General features: G+C 46.3%; 1 protein-coding gene across 2 annotated transcripts in view; it reads right to left on the bottom strand.

Moving 5' to 3' along the window:
• Positions 1–10,685: 10,685 nt before the first annotated feature.
• Positions 10,686–18,530, bottom strand: part of LOC144668923 (shiftless antiviral inhibitor of ribosomal frameshifting protein homolog) — a 33,590-nt gene continuing 25,745 nt past the window's right edge. For both annotated transcript variants that reach the window (XM_078531401.1, XM_078531402.1), the window contains one exon: positions 10,686–11,158. In XM_078531401.1, coding sequence (XP_078387527.1) covers positions 10,941–11,158 — 218 coding nt within the window. In that variant the 3' untranslated portion in view covers positions 10,686–10,940. The remainder of the gene's footprint in view (positions 11,159–18,530) is intronic.

Here is an 18,530-nt window from a genome sequence, read left to right as displayed (position 1 = left end):
GGGCAGGGTGCAGGAATTCACAAGGGAGCACAGATTCAAAACAATTAGCAGAAGGAGTAATAGTGACGTGAGGAAACGTTTTTCACCCGGCGGGGGGGTGGTTGGAGTCTGGAACGAACTTCCTGAAAGGGCGGCGGAGGCGGGTTCGATCGAGGTATTCAAACGGGACTTGGGTTGCTACCTGAAGAGAGGGAACGTGCAAGGTGGTGGGGGCTAAGGCAGGGGAGTGGGGCTAGGTAGAACGCGCCTTCAGGGAGCCAGTGCAGACCCGATGGACCGAATGGCCTCCCTCTGCACTGCAAGGGCTCTGTGATGTGCCTCCAGAAATACATCTTACCGCATTCACATATAAAAAAGGCTGCCTCACCCATCCCAGTATAGTTTAAGGCTAGATATTTGCTGAACCAGTTACCCTGCCTGGTTGTACCGGGAACAGTAAGCAGCCTCGGGACATATGCAAAATAAATGTGGATAGACAGAAGGAAAAAAAAAAACCAAGATGAAGCTGGGAAAGGTTGCAACGTGGGAAAGCAGATAGCCAACATTTTTCTTTATATAATAATTCACATTCTGCCTTCATCAAACGCAGACAGAGGTTTTGTTAATTACTGAACAGACTAAAATCTGCACTTTCCAAATTTTCAATGCACGAATCCTAAGATAACGCCAGGTTAACCACACGAGGGTATCGTTATATGCAAAAAACATACAGACAAACACACCCAAATATATAAATACAAATAGGTCACCATGTTTCACACTTGACAGATGTTGAGGCCTAAGAGTTTTGCAGCCTTTGTGTGTGTGTGTGTGTGTGGAATAGTTTAAATCCAGCCTGGACCTTGACAAAAGGCTGGAAATTCAACTCCCCTCCTCCTTTTTATGAACTAAGTTTCTTTAAATAAATGCTCGTCGTTAATTAGTCTCAAACCTGGAGATACCTTTTGGCCTGAGATTGAGCCTGAACAGCTGCTTATTGCTGCCTCCTCAGGGTGCTCAACAGCACCACAGTGTGGCCAGGGGCAGTACTGAAGGGGGAGGCGAGCCAAGGGAGGGGCAGAGTGAAAGGGGTTAGGGGTAGGAGGAAGGGTGAGAGAGAGAGGGTGGGGGAGTTGGGGAAATGGGAGGGGGAAAAAGGAGAAAGTGGGAGAAGGAGTAGGGGAGAGGGAGAGGGAGAGGGGGATAGTGGGAAAGAAGGGGAAAGAAGGGGTCTGGGAAGAGCTCTTGTTGAAAATAACAAGTGCGACATCACCATGGTGGGTCCCATAGGCCATCAATCTGGTCGGGAGGAAACGACTCTCGTTCCTCCGGCCTGGGTATTCTGCAGCGGGGAGGCAACTTCGCTGTCTCCGAGGTTAAGGAGGTGGTGGGCGGGCGCCTCCTCGTAGCAGACGTAATGTACAAGAACGCTCCGCTCCGGTTAATTAACGTGTACGCCCCGACACAAGGGGCCGAGCGGCTGGAGGTTTTTCAGCAGCTCCCACTGCTGCTGGCGACCTCCAGGCCGGTCATTCTGGGCGGTGACTTCAACTGCATCATCGATGCGGCTGGACGATCCGGCAGGGCCAACAGCACATTGGACGCTACGTCCAGATCCCTGATGGAAACAGTTAAGGATGCCAAGCTGCACGACGTCTTCAGCAACCCTGCAGACGGAGCGCAGCGTAGATACACCTGGTCGCGGCCAGATGGGTCCATCCATTCCAGGATAGACTTCCTGTTTGTGTCCCGTGAATTCGCAGTCAGATCCACCAACGTCAAGCCGGTGTTCTTCTCTGACCACTGCCTCCTACTGGCGGACTGTCACTTAGAGAAGGACCAGAGGGTGGGCAGGGGGGCATGGAAGCTAAACGTGCAACTGCTGAGCCCAGAGAACATTGAGGAACTCAAGAGGGATTACAAAGGTTGGAGAACCGTGAAACCCCTCTTTGAGTCCCTGACACACTGGAGGGGAGCGATCAAGGAAACCATCAAGAGGTTTCTCATCCTCAAAGGCACCCAGAAAGCTAGAAAGGAACAGAGGGAAATGTCTCGACTCCAGAAAAACATGCAGAATCTGCTCCGGCTGCAGTCGATGGGGGTCAATGTCAGGGAGGAGCTCCAAAGGGTGAAGAGCCAGCAAGCCTCACTCTTTGCCTCGGACGCCTCCAAGATCATCTTCCGGTCCAGAGTCCACTCCGTGGAGCAGGATGAGACGTGCTCACGTTTCTCCTTCCAAAAGGTACACAGAGAGAGCTCTGTGATCAGCAGCTTGAAGGAAGGCAGCGGCTCAGTAAAGTCATCGCAGTCTGACATTTTGAGGAACAGCAAATCCTTTTATGCCGGATTGTATGACGTGAAGCCCACAGACAGCACGGCCTCCCAGTCCTTCCTGCCCTCTATCACGGAGGTCTTAGACGACAGTACACGGGAGAGTCTGGACAAACCGCTAACTCCTGACGAACTGACTAAGGCCCATGAGTCCTTCGAGAAGAGTAAAACTCCCGGAAGCGACGGCTTGCCGGCGGAGTTGTATTCGGCTCTGTGGGACTGGATCGGCCCAGATCTGCTAGAAGTGTACGAGAGTATGCTTCTGGCCGGCAGCATGTCAGAATCCATGAGGAAAGGCATCAGGACCCTCATCTACAAGCGGAAGAGGGAAATGGAGGGGGAAATTAGAAATTGGCAACCTGTTTCACTGCTGAATATGGACTATAAGACTCTGTCCAAGGTCATCGCCAATCGGGTCAAATCCGCTCTGGAATTGGTGATCCACCCTGACCAGACCTGCGCTGTGCCGGGCAGGAAGATCTCTGACAGCCTCGTGCTGCTCTGGGATACGATTGCCTATGTACAGGACAGGGGTGTGGACACCTGCCTCATCAGCCTGGATCAGGAGAAGGCCTTTGACAGAATATCGCACACCTGCATGGTGGATGTGCTCTCCAAAATGGGGTTTGGGGAGGGAATTCGCAATTGGATCCAACTGCTCTACACTAACATCAGTAGCGCAGTCTCAATCAATGGGTGGGAATCAGATAGCTTTCCGATTAAATCTGGAGTCAGGCAGGGCTGCCCTTTCTCCCCTGCCCTGTTTGTGTGTTACATAGAACCCTTTGCTGAGTCCATCAGGAAGGATCCGGGCATAAGAGGAGTGACGATCCCAGGCAGTGGAGGCACTCAGGTCAAAGCCTCCCTGTACATGGACGATGTCACCGTCTTCTGCTCGGATCCGCTGTCGGTGCGCAGACTGATCCACATCTGCGACCAGTTCGAACTGGCTTCGGGAGCCAAGGTAAATCATGGCAAGAGTGAGGCCATGTTCTTTGGGAACTGGGCTGACTGATCCTTTGACCCCTTCACAGCCTGAAGGTGCTGGGGATTTGATTCAGAGGGACTGGGGCATGCGTTAGAAACTGGAAGGAGCGAGTGTCTATGGTGAAAAGAAAACTGGGCATGTGGGAGCGACGCTCCCTCTCCATTGCGGGTAAGAGCCTGGTCATCAGGTGTGAGGCACTCTCAGTGTTGCTGTACGGGACAGAGGTGTGAACACCTGCCTCAGGTCTGGCCCATTCCACACTCCTGCGCAGTGGCGATCACCCGAGCCATCTTTCGCTATGTCTGGAGGTCGAAAAAGGATCGTGTTGGCGGGGACGCGATGTACAAGCCTCTAGATAAAGGGGGGAAAAATGTGCCCAACATCACACTCATCTTGATGGCCACCTTTGTGTGTGGCTGCATCAAGCTGTGCGTAGACCCTCGGTACGCAAACACCAAATGTCACTACGTGCGGAGGTTCTACCTGTCCCCGGTGTTGCGAAGGATGGGTCTGGCCACGCTGCCACGGAACGCTCCAAGTAGTTGGACCGTGCCGTACCACCTGTCCCTCGTGGAAAGATTTATACAGAGACCACAAGTCCATCAGGCAGTGGTCGGCACATAACGTCTTAGAGGCCCTGTGGGAAAAGGAGAGGGTGGATCCTGTGGGATGGTTCTCCGAGCAGACTGTCAAAGACATTTGGCAGAATACCTCATCGCCAGAACTTTCCAACAAGCACCAAGACGTAGCGAGTGCAGCCACGCTCATGGGAGAAAGGCCCTCCCTGTCAGATCCTTCCAACACGCCAGGAGTCTCACCCCCTCTGCACGTTGCCCTCGAGGTGGCTGTGGTGGGGACGAGGCTGTTGTTCACCTCCTGGTGGATTGTACCTTTACAAAGAAGGTCTGGAGAGAGATGCAGTGGTTTCTGTCGAGGTTCATCCCGAGCAGTGCTGTGACACAGGACTCTGTGCTCTATGGGCTGTTCCCAGGGACACACACCGAGACAAACATCAACTGCAGCTGGAGGATCATCAACTCGGTGAAAGACACACTTTGGTCTGCCCGAAACTTCTTGTTCTTCCGGCGCAGAGTTGTCCCTGACTGAGTGTTGCAGACTGGCACATTCCGAAGTCCAGGACTACATGCTGAGGGACGCACTAAAGCTTGGGGCAGCCGCCGCAAAGGCGCAATGGGGAAAGGTCGCTGTCTAAGACCTTTCTGCCATAGGGCACCGAGGGGCTGGGAATTGTATAGACCCCTCGGGCTGTACAGCTCACAATGAATGTCTGCAGTAAACACTAAATGTATCATAATTGTATTGAAGCACCTCAGAGTGCAACATGATGTATGTCGATAACTCCAATACCATTGCACTGTCTGACTGTCTGTAATGACCGTTTGAAATGACTGTAATATTCATTGATTGTATTGAAGCACCTCGTGATCCATGTGTAAAAGTTGAATCTGATTGCACTTTTTGTGATGGCCATTTAAAAATGTTTTGTAATGTTCTTTCAGATATTTTATGAATAAAGTATATTTTTCAAAAAAAAAACCAAGAGTGATATCACAAGACGGCACGAGAGAGCGGCGGAGAGATCAGAACCAGCGCGAGAGTGGGGAAGCTTCAAAAAGTGACGTCAGCACAAAGGTGAGAGCTGATTGGTGAGTAAGTGTTTTTCTCCAGTTTAAAATAGATTAAGCTAAGGAAAGGTAAGAGTTCTAGTTTTTATTTAAAGTGCATAAATAATTTAACATTTTTACTGTATTTAACTTAAAGTAAGGGTTTTTTTTTCCAACTAGAGGCATGGCAGGGCAGCTCGGTCCTGTGTTATGTACCGCCTGCAACATGTGGGAAGTCCTAGATGCTCTTTGTGCTCTGACCGACCACGTGTGCAGGAAGTGCCACCAGCTGCAGCTACTTGAGCTCCGGGTTTCGGAGTTTGAGCGGCAGCTGGAGACACTGAGGTGCACCCACGAGGCTGAGAGTTTCGTGGATAGCACTTTTTTAGATGTGGTCACCCCACAGCTTACGGAAGTGCAGACAGAGAGGGAATGGGTGACCATCAGTCCAGAAGAAAGGTGTCAGGCAGGTAGTCAGGAAATCCCCAGGGTGCATCTCGCTCGAGAACCGTTTTTCTGTGTTGGAAAACGGTGAGAGTGACGGTTCCTCTGGGGAGTGCAGCCACGCTCATGGCACTGTGAGTGGCTTAGCTGCACGGGGTGGGGGTGGAGGGGGGAGGAAAAAGAGGGAAAGAGCAATAGTGGTAGGAGACTCGATAGTCAGGGGAACAGACAGGCGTTTCTGTGGCCGTAGACGTGACTCCAGGATGGTATGTTGCCTCCCTGGTGCCAGGGACAAGGATGTCACTGAATGGCTGCAGGGCATTCTAAAGAGGGAGGGCAAACAAACAGATATCGTGGTACATATTGATACCAACGACATAGTTAGAAAGAGGGATGAGGTCCTACAAGCAGAATTTTGGGAGCTAGGAAGCAGATTAAAAAACAGGACCTCAAAGATAGCAATCTCTGGATTACTTCCGGTGCCACGTGCTAGTGAGTATAGAAATTGGAGGTTAGTCCAGATGAATATGTGGCTGGAGAGATGGTGCAGGAGGGAGGGCTTTAGGTTTCTGGGACATTGGGACTGTTTCTGGGGGCGGTGGGACCTTTAAAAGGCGGACGGGTTGCACCTGAACCGGAATGGGACCAACATCCTTGCGGGGAGGTTTGCTTGTGCTGTTGGGGAGGGTTTAAACTAACTTGGCAGGGGGATGGGATCCTGAGAGGAGGTTCAGCAAGGGGAGAGGCACAGCCAAAATTAGAAGAGTGAGCAAGTGAGTCTGGAAGGCGTAGAAATTATAGGCCAGTTAAGGCACAAGGGAGTTTGGTTGGATGGTATTTATTTTAATGCGAAGTACCTGATGAACAAAGCAGATGAGTTTAGGGCACAAGTTAACACATGGAACTATGATGACATTGCTGTCACAGAGACATGGTTGAGAGAGGGGTAGGATTGGCAGCTCAATATTCCAGGATATAGAGTCTTCAGGCGAGACAGGAAAGGACGGAAACAAGGAGGGGATATCGCAATATTGATCAAGGAATCAATTGCAACAGTAACAAGGGATGACATCTTAGAAGGCTCCTCAAATGAAGCCATATGGGTAGAAATTAAAAACAATAAAGGAGCAATCACATTGCTGGGAGTGTACTATCAGCCCCCAAATAGTCAGAGAAATAGAAGAGCAGATATGTAGGCAAATTTCAGAGAAGTGTAAAAATAATAGGGTAGTAATAGTGAGGGATTTCAACATCCCCAACATTGAGTTAGTCATAGTGTGATAGGTTTAGAGGGAGCGGAATTCTTAGAATACATCCAGGAGAGCTTTTTAAGCCAGTACGAAGGAGGTCCTACAAGAGAGTGGGTGGTCCTGGACTTAATTTTAGGGAATGAAGCCGGGCAAGTGATAGATGTATCAGTGGGGGAGCATTTTGCAGACAGTGATCATAACTCTGTTAGATTCAAGGTTGTTATGGAAAAGGAAAAGGATGGACTGGAAATCAGAGTTCTAAATTGGGTGAAGGCCGGTGTTAATAAGATCAGATATGATTTGGCCAGAGTGGACTGGGAGCAGCTACTTTTAGGTAAATCTGTGTCAGAGCAGTGGGACTCATTCAAGAAGGAAATAGGGAGAGTGCAGGGCCAACATATTCCAGTAAAGATAAAGGGTGGGACCAACAAATCGAGGGAACCCTGGATGTCGAGGGATATACAGGATTGGATAACGAGAAAAAGGGAGGCTTATGGCAGATACTGAGGGCTCAAAACAGCGGAAATCCTAGAGGAGTATAAAATGTGTAGGGGGGAACTTAAAAAGGAAATTAGGAGAGGAAAAGGGGGCATGAGAAACCATTGACAGGTGAAATAAAGGAAAATCCAAAGTTATTTTACAAGTACATTGAGAGCAAGAGGATAACTAGGGAAAGAGTAGGGCCCATTAAGGATCTTAGTGGTAATTTGTGTGTGGAGTCGGAAGACGTAGGTAGAGTTCTAAATGAATACTTTGTGTCGGTGTTCACAAGTAAGAGGGACGATGTGGGTATGGAAATCAGGCAGAAGGACTGTGATATAATTAGAGAAATTAGCTCACAAAGGGAGGAGGTTCTAAGTGGTCTGTCAGGCTTAAAAGCAGATAAATCTCCAGGCCCGGATGAAATGTATCCCAGGCTGTTGAGTGAGGCAAGGTAGGAGATAGCAGGGGCACTGGCAATATTTTCAACACCTCCAGAGGACTGGAGGGCAGCCAATGTGGTACCGTTATTCAAGAAGGGAGCAAGGGATAAACCAGGGAACTACAGGCTAGTCAGTCTAACCTCAGTGGCAGGGAAACTATTGGAAGCAATTCTGAAGGATAGAATTAATCTACACTTGGAGAGGCAGGGATTAATCAAGAACGGTCAGCATGGTTTTGTTAAGGAGAGGTCATGTCTGACCAATTTGACTGAATTTTTCAAAGAGGTGACCAGGTGTGTAGATGAGGGCAATGCATTTGACATAGTCTACTTGGACTTCAGCAAGGCTTTTGATAAGGTCCCGCATGGGAGACTGATAACAAAGGTAAGAGCCCATGGGATCCAAGACAATTTGGCAAATTGGATCCAGAATTGGCTGAGTGGCAGGAAGCAGAGGGTGATGGTCGAGGGGTGTTTTTGTGACTGGATGCCTGTGTCTGGTGGGGTTCCACAGGGATCGGTGTTGGGCCCCTTGCTGTTTGTGGTATATATAAACGATTTAGACTTGAATGTAGGAGGGTTGATCAGTAAGTTCGCGGATGACACGAAAATTGGTGGGGTGGTAAATAGTGAGTAGGATAGCCTTAGATTACAGGAGGATATAGACGGGCTGGGCAGATGAGCTGATCAGTGGCAAATGGAATTTAATCAGGATAAGTGTGAGATGATGTACTTGGGCAGGACAAACAAGGCATGGGAATACACGATGAATGGTAGGACCCTGGGAAGTGTCGACAATCAGAGGGACCTTGGTGTGCATGTCCACCGGTCCCTTAAGGTAGCAGGACAGATAGATAAGGTGCTTAAGAAGGCATATGGGACACTTGCCTTTATTAGCTGAGGCATAGAATACAAGAGCAGGGAGGTTATGCTGGAACTGTATAAAACGCTGGTTAGGCCACAGCTAGAGTATTGCGTGCAGTTCTGGAATCAGCATTATAGGAAGGATGTGATTGCACTAGAGAGAGTGCAGAGGAGATTTACCAGGATGTTGCCTGGGCTGGAGAGTTTTAGTTATGAGGAGAGATTGGATAAACTGGTTATTTTCCCTGGAGCAGAGGAGATTGAGGGGGGACATGATTGAGGTGTATAAAATTATGAGGGGCATAGATAGGTAGACAGGAAGGAACTTTTCCCCTTGGTGGAGGGATCAATAACCAGGGGGCATAGATTTAAGTTAAGCGGCAGGAAGTTTAGAGGGGATGTGAGGAAGAATGTGAGGAAGATTTTTTTCACCCAGAGGGTGGTGGGTGGAACTCACTGCCTGAAAGGGTGGTAGAGGCAGAAACCCTCATAACATTTAAGAAGTATTTGGATGTGCACTTGCGATGCCATGGCATACAAGGCTATGGGCCTAGTGCTGGAAAATGGGATTAGAATAGTTCGGTACTTGTTTGACTGGCGCAGACTCAATAGGCCGAAGGGCCTATTTCTGTGCTGTAGACCTCTATAACTCTATGATAAGGAGAGGTTGAAAGGGAGGGGGGGAAAATGGAGAGAGGGAGAAGGGAAAATGGAGAGAGGGAGAGGGAGAAAGGGTGAGAAAGAGGGAAAGGGAGAGGGGGAAATGGGATGAGGGGGGAAAGTGAGAGGGGGAGTGGGAAAGAGGGAGAGGGGAAAAAAGAAAGGGGGGAAATGGGGAGAGAGGGTGAAGGAGAGAGAGGGGGAAAGAGGGGGAGGGAGAGAGAAGGGGAAAGGGGAGGGGAGAGAGGGGGGATGGGGAGAGAGAGAGAGAAAGATCGAATGGGGGCGGATCTTCTTTGTCTACCCTGTAAAACCTCTTCATTATTTTCATAAACGAGCCACAACCTGAAATTCCTGGAGAACCACCTATAACCATCATGTTAACACTGACAAGAAAAGATTGCAACATCTCTGGTACCCTCAGGACTTGGAGAGGTTTATTAATAAAACAAAAACACCTTTATGCTGTAGGGGTGAATCTGGTTGCTTCCTTTGTTGCTTCATAGGATGTGGATGTTTCTGGCTCGGCCGCCATTCTGTAGTCGCCCTGTAGAAGGCGGTGTGGTGAGCTGCCTTCTTGAATTTCTGCAGTCTGTGTGGCATCACAACAATGTGGCTTCCTCCATTGGGATAATGGAATGGGTATTAGTAAATAGAAACAGGAGTGAGACATTCCTGCATATTGGCTTTGCCATGTGTCTCCATCTAAAAGGTGAATGAATCCCTAGTCTGAATGTAAAAGCAAGAAGTCTGGTTCCGACAACCTCTCTCCTGAAACTGGAAGATCGCCAAGATAGTTAATGAGGTGTTTTGTTAAACCCAATCATAATGTTTTGAGAAATAGTTTTTAAAAACGGTGTTAGCATCTTTATAAGGAATTAACTCTTGGGGAGCAAACCTCATACCTAAGATCCAGATTCATTACAGACATACATAGACCTTCTTTTAACTTCACTACTTGTTTCACTGTGTTGTGTTGACATTTTAAGGCTGAGATGAGCAGAAATTTCTTAACTCAAAAGGGTTGTGAATCTTTGGAACTCATCTACCCTGGAGAGTTGTCGATACTCAGTTGAATATATTTAAGACTGAGATTGGTAGACTCCTGGGCATTAAGAAAATCAAGGGATATGGTATAGGGTGGGAATCACAGTTGGCGTATAAAATCAGCTATGAATCGTGGAGCATGCTCGAGGGGCCATCTGGCCTACTCTTGCTCCTATTTAACAGGGAGGCGATGGTGTAGTGGTATTGTCACTGGACTAGTAATCCAGAGGTCCATGGTAATGCTCCGGGGATCCAGGTTCAAATCCCGCCATGGGAATTTCAATCCAATAAAAATTTGGAATTAGAAGGTGATGACCATGAAACCATTGTTGATTGTTGTAAAAGCCCATCTGGTTCACTAATGCCCTTTAAGGAAGGAAGGTCTGGCCTACATGTGACTCCAGACCCACAGCAATGTGGTTGACTCTTAAATGCCCTCTGAGCAAGGGCAATTAGGGACGGGCAATAAATGCTGGCCCAGCCAATGAGGCCCACATCCTGTGAATGAATTTTTTAAAAATTGACAATGATTTTAAAGAATGTTTTCCAAAAAAAAAAACATGGTGAAGCAACTAATGGTGAAGTAACTGTTTAATAAGAATAAGAATGGAAGGATTAGCAGTTAGAAGCAAGAATACTAAAAATAGCCAAACGCCACTCGCCAGTCAGCCTTCCCTGGCCTAAAGCACCTCAAGTCCTGCTCACCAGGGTTTGACATAATCTTCCAGTCCATTTCACCATCCGTTCTCGGCTCACAATAATCCCAGGTTAAAAGTACTGAGACTTCTATCATGGAGGCAGGCAAGTGGAGGAGCAGCAGCATTTTCAACTCATTTCATTTGCTTGTCTTCGTCTTCTTCTGGGATTCCCGTCAGGTCTTCCTGGATGATGACTTCAACATCGCACTCCATTGAGGAGCTCTGGCTAATGCAGCTGGCAACAGTTGATCCAGTCGACACATGTTTCCCGCTGGGGCACAGCACCTTGGGCAGCTCACGCATTTCCCGTGTCCTAGGATGAATACAGTGGGTACCAGGAACATAGGGCTCTGCAAGAGACAAGGGTATTTTCTGTCATCGTGGAATATTAATGCAAAGGCCCCTTTAAAACCAGCGTGAGGGAGTGCACAATCACTCAGTCTGTTAGGGAAGTGCCGTCTTGACTTATTGATAGTTGGGATGACATCTTCTCCATGTTGACTGTTGTAGGTTAAGTTTAATTTGGGAGAAGTTGGTCTCAGGCCTGCCATTTAGCCTAATCCCACAGTACAAAATATTGTTAAAAAAAAATTCTCAGGATGAGGGCGTCGCTGGCTAGGCCAGCATTTATTGCCCATCCTTAATTGCCCCTTGAGAAGGTGGTGATGAGCTGCCTTCCTGAACTGCTGCAGTCCATGTGGTGCCTGTACACCCACAGTGCAGCTAAAGAGGGATTTCAAAGATTTTGGCCCAGTGACAGTGAAGGAACTGCGATATATTTCCAAGTCGGAATGGTGTGTGGCTTGAAAGGGAACTTCCAGGTTGTGGTATTCCCAATCATCTGCTGCCCTTGTCCTTCTAGGTGGTAGAGGTCACAGAATTGTAAGGTGCTATCGAAGGAGCCTTGGTGAGTTTCTGCAGTGCATCTTGTAGATGGTACACACCGCTGCTACTGTGCGTTGGTGGCGGAGGGAGTGAATGTTTGTGGATGGGATACCAGTCAAGCGGACTGCTTTGTCCTGGATGATGTTGAGCTTCTTGAGTGTTGTTGGAGCTGCACTCATCCAGGCAGGTGGAGAGTATTCCATCACACTCCCAACTTGTGCCTTGTAGATGGTGGACAGGCTTTGGGGGATCAAAATCTGAAACCTCTGTGTATGCAAGTTTAACCGCAATTCAAGATCTACCTCTGGAGTGATGAGTAGCAAGCAAGTCCTTTTCCAGTCAGTTGGGGAGAACAGATAGACCAAATATCATGATTAATTGTACTGCTGATCTTACTACACAAATACCAGAATTAAATTACCTCAATAAAAAAGCCAAATTAATTCCTTAGTGACCCTAATGTCTCTATATGTGGCTCAGTGTCAAATACTGTCTGATAATGTTCCTGTGAACCAACTTTGGAACTTTTTCCCATGTTAAAGGTGCTATAAAAATGCAGGTTGTTAGGTTAAAGCTGTTATGGCACAGCCGATGGTAAATGCTGAGTTCTTCAAATCCCAGAAGGAAACTTGAAACAACTGCTACAACTTGTTTTGCAGTTTGTATAAATTCCGAGATGCATGCCTTGAATTCAGTAGCAATAAGACCAAATCTTATAGCGTGTTATAAAACTAAATTAAACACTTATTAATAAGAGAAATGATTTTTAAATACATACATAGATTTACAAATTACTATTATGATAACTTCTAAATCCCCTAATTAATCTAACTCCCAGTTACACTTTTGTTAAGGCAACAGTAAGACATACAGATTTTAAAAGACCCAGGTGAAGAAACATGATACCCCTGAAAAGTCAAATTCAAAGTGAGCTTTCTTAACTTCAGTCCTTTGAAGACAGCAGCTTGAGGCATAGATGCTGAAGGCTTTTCACGCTTGTCGATCTCAAAAATGCCTACCCTTACACACAGCCTTCACTCCTTTATACATATTTTCCCCTTTGAATGAAAATACCCATTGTTTCACTATGCCTTTGGACTTAATATTTCTGATAAGAAAACCCTCTCATAGCAATAAGTTTTACCAGTAATCTTTGGGAAAAATAAACACACTGTTTCTGAACTTCACCTGGCTAGGTGACACATTTCACCCCCTCTTTTGAACAATCTAGTTTGGTTTATTTAAAAATGCAAATGTTCCCTTGACACCTATGTTTCTAAACTTCCCCATACTTACCTAATTAACATTTCAAATCTAATTTAACTTCTTACATCAAATCACCCAGACTAATTCAATTAAGTCTCACACACACACACACACACACAAACTGATACATATAGACACATAGACAAATCCACTAATGCTCTATTTTACAATAAATTCCAATAATATTATGAGAATTATTATATCTTCCTGACATCCCCTGTTAGCTATCAGTTTAAAACAGCGAGGAGAGAGCCGGGAGTTTCAGTTTAAAACAGCGAGGAGAGAGAGCCGGGAGTTTCAGTTTAAAACAGCGAGGAGAGAGAGCCGGGAGTTTCAGTTTAAAACAGCGAGGAGAGAGAGCCGGGAGTTTCAGTTTAAAACAGCGAGGAGAGAGAGCCGGGAGTTTCAGTTTAAAACAGCGAGGAGAGAGAGCCGGGAGTTTCAGTTTAAAACAGCGAGGAGAGAGAGCCGGGAGTTGCAGTTTAAAACAGCGAGGAGAGAGCCGGGAGTTGCAGTTTAAAACAGCGAGGAGAGCGGACCTGCGTGAGAAGGGCAGTGGTGGCGGGACATAAAAACCGGCGTCAGAGAGCCCGTTCAACCTGTCAGAGCCAACATGTGATGGTAAAACAGGTAGGTGATAGGTGGGCACCTCTTCTGTGTCTCTTTTGATGGACCAAGTGGCTTAAATCAGGAGACGTTATTACAGCTGAAGAGTCCAGTTAAGAAATTCACTTTAAAATATTTAAAGTCACATTAATTGAATAAATAGAATAGAGTTGGCTGGGCAGGCGATGTGTTGCAGCTGTAGTATGTGGGTCTGGTGAGATCCAAGGTGACCACATCTGCAGCAAGCGTTGGCCGCTCGAGGAACTTCAGCTCAGAGTTGATGAGCTGGAGTCCGAGCTGCGGACACTGTGACACATCGGGGAGGGGGAGAGTTACCTGGACACTGTTTCAGGAAACAGTCACACCTCTTAAACTAATTACATCAAATTTGGACCGTGGTCAGAGACAGGAGGGTGTGACTGCCAGTGAGGCAGGTATGGGGATCCAGAATTTAGCTTTGGAGGAGCCTTGTCCAATAGGTACGAGGTTCTTGCTCCCGGTGTGGTCAAGGGCACAGACTGCAGGGAGGATGAGCGAACTGACCCCAGTGGTACAGAGCGGCATTCAAGTGGGGGCGTGGAGAAAGAGAAATGTAGTAGTAATAGAGGATAGCGTAGTTAGGGAAATAGATGCTGTTCTCTGTAGCAAAGACAGAGAGTCCCAAAGGCTGTGTTGCCTACCTGGTGCCAAGGTTAAGGACATCTCTTCTGGTCTGGACAGGAACTTGGGAGTGGGAGAGGAAGGATCCAGTTGTTTGTGGTCCACGTAGGTACCAACGACATAGGTAGGATAGGAAAGAGGTTCTGCTGAGGGACTACGAGCAGCTCGGGGCTAAATTAAAAAGCAGAAGCACAAAAGTAATAATCTCCGGATTACTACCTGAGCCACATGCAAATTGGCGTAGGGTAAATAAGATGAGAGAGGTAAATGTATGGCTCAAAGATTGGTGTCGGAGAAATGGGTTCCAATTTGTGGGGCAATGGTACCCAGTACTGGGGAAGGAGAGAGCTGTTCTGTTGGGACAGGCTTCATTTGAACCATGCTGGGACCAGTGTCCCGGCAAATCGTATAGTTAAATGGGTTGTAGATAAGATTTTAAACTAATTAATGGGGGAGGAAGTTGTGGGGGGGGAAGGGTTCAATTGAAGGGAAGTTTAAAAAGTCAAAAAGCAATGAGAGAGCAGAGGTGCAGGGTAGTGAAGAGGCGAACAATAATCAAAGTGTGACAGGAAGGGGGAGAAAATATAAGCAGAAGAGTGCAGCAGAAATCAGAACCAGAATGAGTAATAATGGCAAAAAGTCAAAGCTTAAGGCTCTTTATCTGAATGCATGGAGCATTTGTAACAAGATAAGGTGAGTTGCCGGCACAAATAGAAATAAATGAATATGACTTGGTAGCTATTACAGAGACCTGGTTGCAGGATGACCAAGACTGGGAACTCAATATTCAAGAGCATTCGACATTCCGAAAAATAGGCAAAAAGGAAAAGGAGGTGGGGTAGCTTTGTTAATAAAGGAAGGTATCAAAGCAGTGATGAGTAGTGATATAGGTGCAATAGATCGCGATGTGGAATCAGTTTGGGTGGAAATAAGGAATAGCAAAAGGAAGAAGTCATGGATGGGAGTCATCTATAGGCCCCTGAGGAGTTGCCTCACTGTAGGGCAAAGTATAAATCAGGTAATAATGGAGGCGTGTAAGAAAGGCACTACAATTGTCATGGATGATTTTAATCTGCATCAGATTGGCAGGGGTAACATGGAAGACAATTTTTCTTTTAATTCATTCATGGGATGTGCGCATTGCTGGCGAGGCCAGCATTTATTGCCCATCCTCAATTGCCCTTGTTCAGGGAACATTTTAAGAGTCAATCACATTGCTGTGGGTCTGGAGTCACATGTAGGCCAGACCAGGTAAGGACGGCAGATTTCCTTCCCTAAAGGGACATTAGTGAACCGGGTGGGTTTTTACGACAATTGGCAATGGTTTTGTGGTCATCATTAGACTTTGAATTCCAGATTTTTATTGAATTCAAATTTCACCACCTGCCTGGTGGGATTCGAATCTGGGACCCCAGAGCATTACCCTCAGTCTCTGGAATACCAGTCCAGCGACAATACCACTACGCCACCGCCTTTGTAGAGTGCGTGAGGGATTGTTTCTTAGAGCAACACATTGCAGAACCTACCCGGGAACAGGCTATTGTAGAACTTATAATGTGTAATGAGGTGGGATTAATAAGAGATATGGTAGTGAAGGATCCTCTAGGGGGTAGTAATCACAACATGGTTGGTTGAATTCAAATTCAGTTGGAGGGCGAGCAATTCAAGTCTCAAACCGGTGTCGTCAACTTAAATAACGTCAATTACAGAGATATGAAGAAAGAGTTGTCTAAAGCAGGCTGAGAAAATAGATTAAGGGGGAGGTCAGTGGATGAGCAGTGGCAGACATTTAAGCAGATACTTCATAACGCTCAGCAAAAATTTATCCCGGTCAAAAAGAAGGATGTGATGAGAAGGATGTACCACCCGTGGTTAACAAAGGTGGTCAAGGAGAGTATCCAATCAAAAACTAAGGCATATGAAGCGGCAAATACTAATGGTAGGCCAGAGGATTGGGAATTTTTTTAGGAACCGGCAGCAGATGACTAAAAAGCTAATAAAGAGGGATAAAATTGATTATGAAAGTAAATTGGCAAGAAATATAAAAACAAACAGCAAGCGCTTCTACAGGTATGTAAAAAGAGAGTAGCTAAAGTGAGCGTGGGACCCTTGGAGGATGCGACTGGGGAATTGATAATGGGGAGCAGGGAAATGGCAGATAATTAAAACCATTATTGTGCATCGGTCTTCACGGTGGAGGATACTATAAACATCCCAAAGATATCAGATAAGCAAGGAGCTAATGGGAGGAAAGGTCTTGTAACAGTCTCTAACACAAGGGACAAAGTATTTGGCGAACTAATGAGACTAAAGACAGACAAGTCACCAGGACCTGATGGCCTGCATCCAAGGGTTTTTAAAGGAAGTGGCTGCAGATATAGTGGGGGCATTGGTGGAAATATTCCAGAACTCACTAGATTCTGGGAGGGTCCCAGTGGATTGGAGAGCCGCCAATCTGATGCCTCGGTTCAAGAAGTTGGGGAGGTGGGAGGTGGGGAGGTGGGAGGTTGCGGGGGTCGGGGAGACAAAAAACAGGAACTATAGGCCAGTCAGCCTAACATCTGTTGTTGGGAAAATGCCAAAGTCCATTATTAAGGAAGAAATAGCAGGGCATTCAGAGAAACTTAATGCAATCAAACAAAGTCAACATGGTTTTGTGAAAGGGAAATCACATTTGACAAATTTGCTAGAGTTCTTTGAGGATATAACAAGTAGAGTTGATAAAGGGGAACTGGGTAGATGTAGCGTATTTGAATTTCCAGAAGGCATTCGATAAGGTGCCACATAAAAGGTTATTGCACAAGATAGGAGCTCACAGTGTTAGGGGTAATGTATTAGCATGGATTGAGGATTGTTTAACAGGCAGAAGGCAGAGAGCCAGGGTTTATGGGTCTTTTTCAGGTTAGAAAGACGTAAATAGTGGAGTGCCACAAGGATCAGTCCTAGGGCCTCAATTATTCACTATGTGTATTAATGACTTGGAGGAGGGGGCAGAGTGTAATGTATCCATATTTGCTGACAATACAAAAATAGGTGGGAGGGCACGTTGTGATGAGGACATAAGGAATCTGCAAGGGAATATAGACAGGTTGAGTGAGTGGGCAAAAATTTGACAGATGGAGTTTAATATAGGAAAATGTGAGGTCATGCACTTTGGTAGGAAAAATCAAAAGGCAGACTATTAATTAAATGGAGAGACATTCCAAAAAGGTGCAGCATTGAGGGATCTGGGTGTTCTTGTGCATGAAACACAGAAAGTTAGCATGCAGGGGCAGCAAGTAATTAAGAAGGTAAATGGAATTTTGGCCTGTATTGCTAGGGGGTTGGAGTTTAAAAATAGGGAAGTCTTGTTACAACTGTACAGGGTGTTGGTGAGGCCGCACCTGGAATACTCTGTACAGTTTTGGTCCCTGTATTTAAGAGAGGATATACTGGCATTGGAGGCAGTTCAAAAGAGATTCACTGGGCAGATTCCTGGGATGAAGGGGTTGACTTATCAAGAACGGCTAAACAGGTTAGGCCTCTATTCATTAAAGCTTAGAAGAATGAGGGGTGATCTTATTGAAACGTAGAAGATTCAGGCAGTTGTTGAGAAGATGTTTCCACTAGTGGGGGATTCTCGAACTAGGGGACATAGTTACAGAATAAAGGGACACTCATTTAAAATGGAGATGCAAAGGAATTTCTTCTCTCAGAGGGTAGTGAATATCTGGAATTCTCTACCCCGGAGAGTTGTGGAGGCTAGCTTGAGGCATAGATGCTGAAGGTTTTCACACTTGTAGATCTCAAAAATGCCTGCCCTTACACTCAGCCTTCACTCCTTTATACATATTTTCCCCTTTGAATGCAAATACCCATTGTTTCACTGTGTCTTTGGATTTTATCTTCCTGATAATAAAACCCTCTCATAGCACTACGTTTCACCGGTAATCTTTGGGAAAAATAAACACACTGTTTCTAAACTTCACCTGGCTAGCTAACACATTTCACCCCTCCTTTAAAAACAATCTAGTTCAAATGCAAATGTTCCCTTGACACCTGTTTCTAAACTTCCCCATGTTTACCTAATTAACATTTCAAAGCTAACTTCTCCTTTTACATCAAAGCACCCAGACTAATTCAATTAAGTCTGTCTCTCTCTCTCTCACACACACACACACACACACAGCCAAATCTCACTATTACTCTATTTTACAATAAATTCCAATAATATTATGAGAATTATTATATCTTCCTGACAAAAGCACTATTGGAAAGGCCTGACATACACATGGGGTCCAATACACATTTGAAACAAAGGGCATT

The sequence above is a fragment of the Cetorhinus maximus genome, chromosome 28 (genome assembly GCF_964194155.1).
Source record: "Cetorhinus maximus chromosome 28, sCetMax3.hap1.1, whole genome shotgun sequence".
In the NCBI taxonomy this organism is placed as follows: Eukaryota; Metazoa; Chordata; class Chondrichthyes; order Lamniformes; family Cetorhinidae; genus Cetorhinus; species Cetorhinus maximus.
This window is presented reverse-complemented; position numbering and strand designations above follow the sequence as displayed.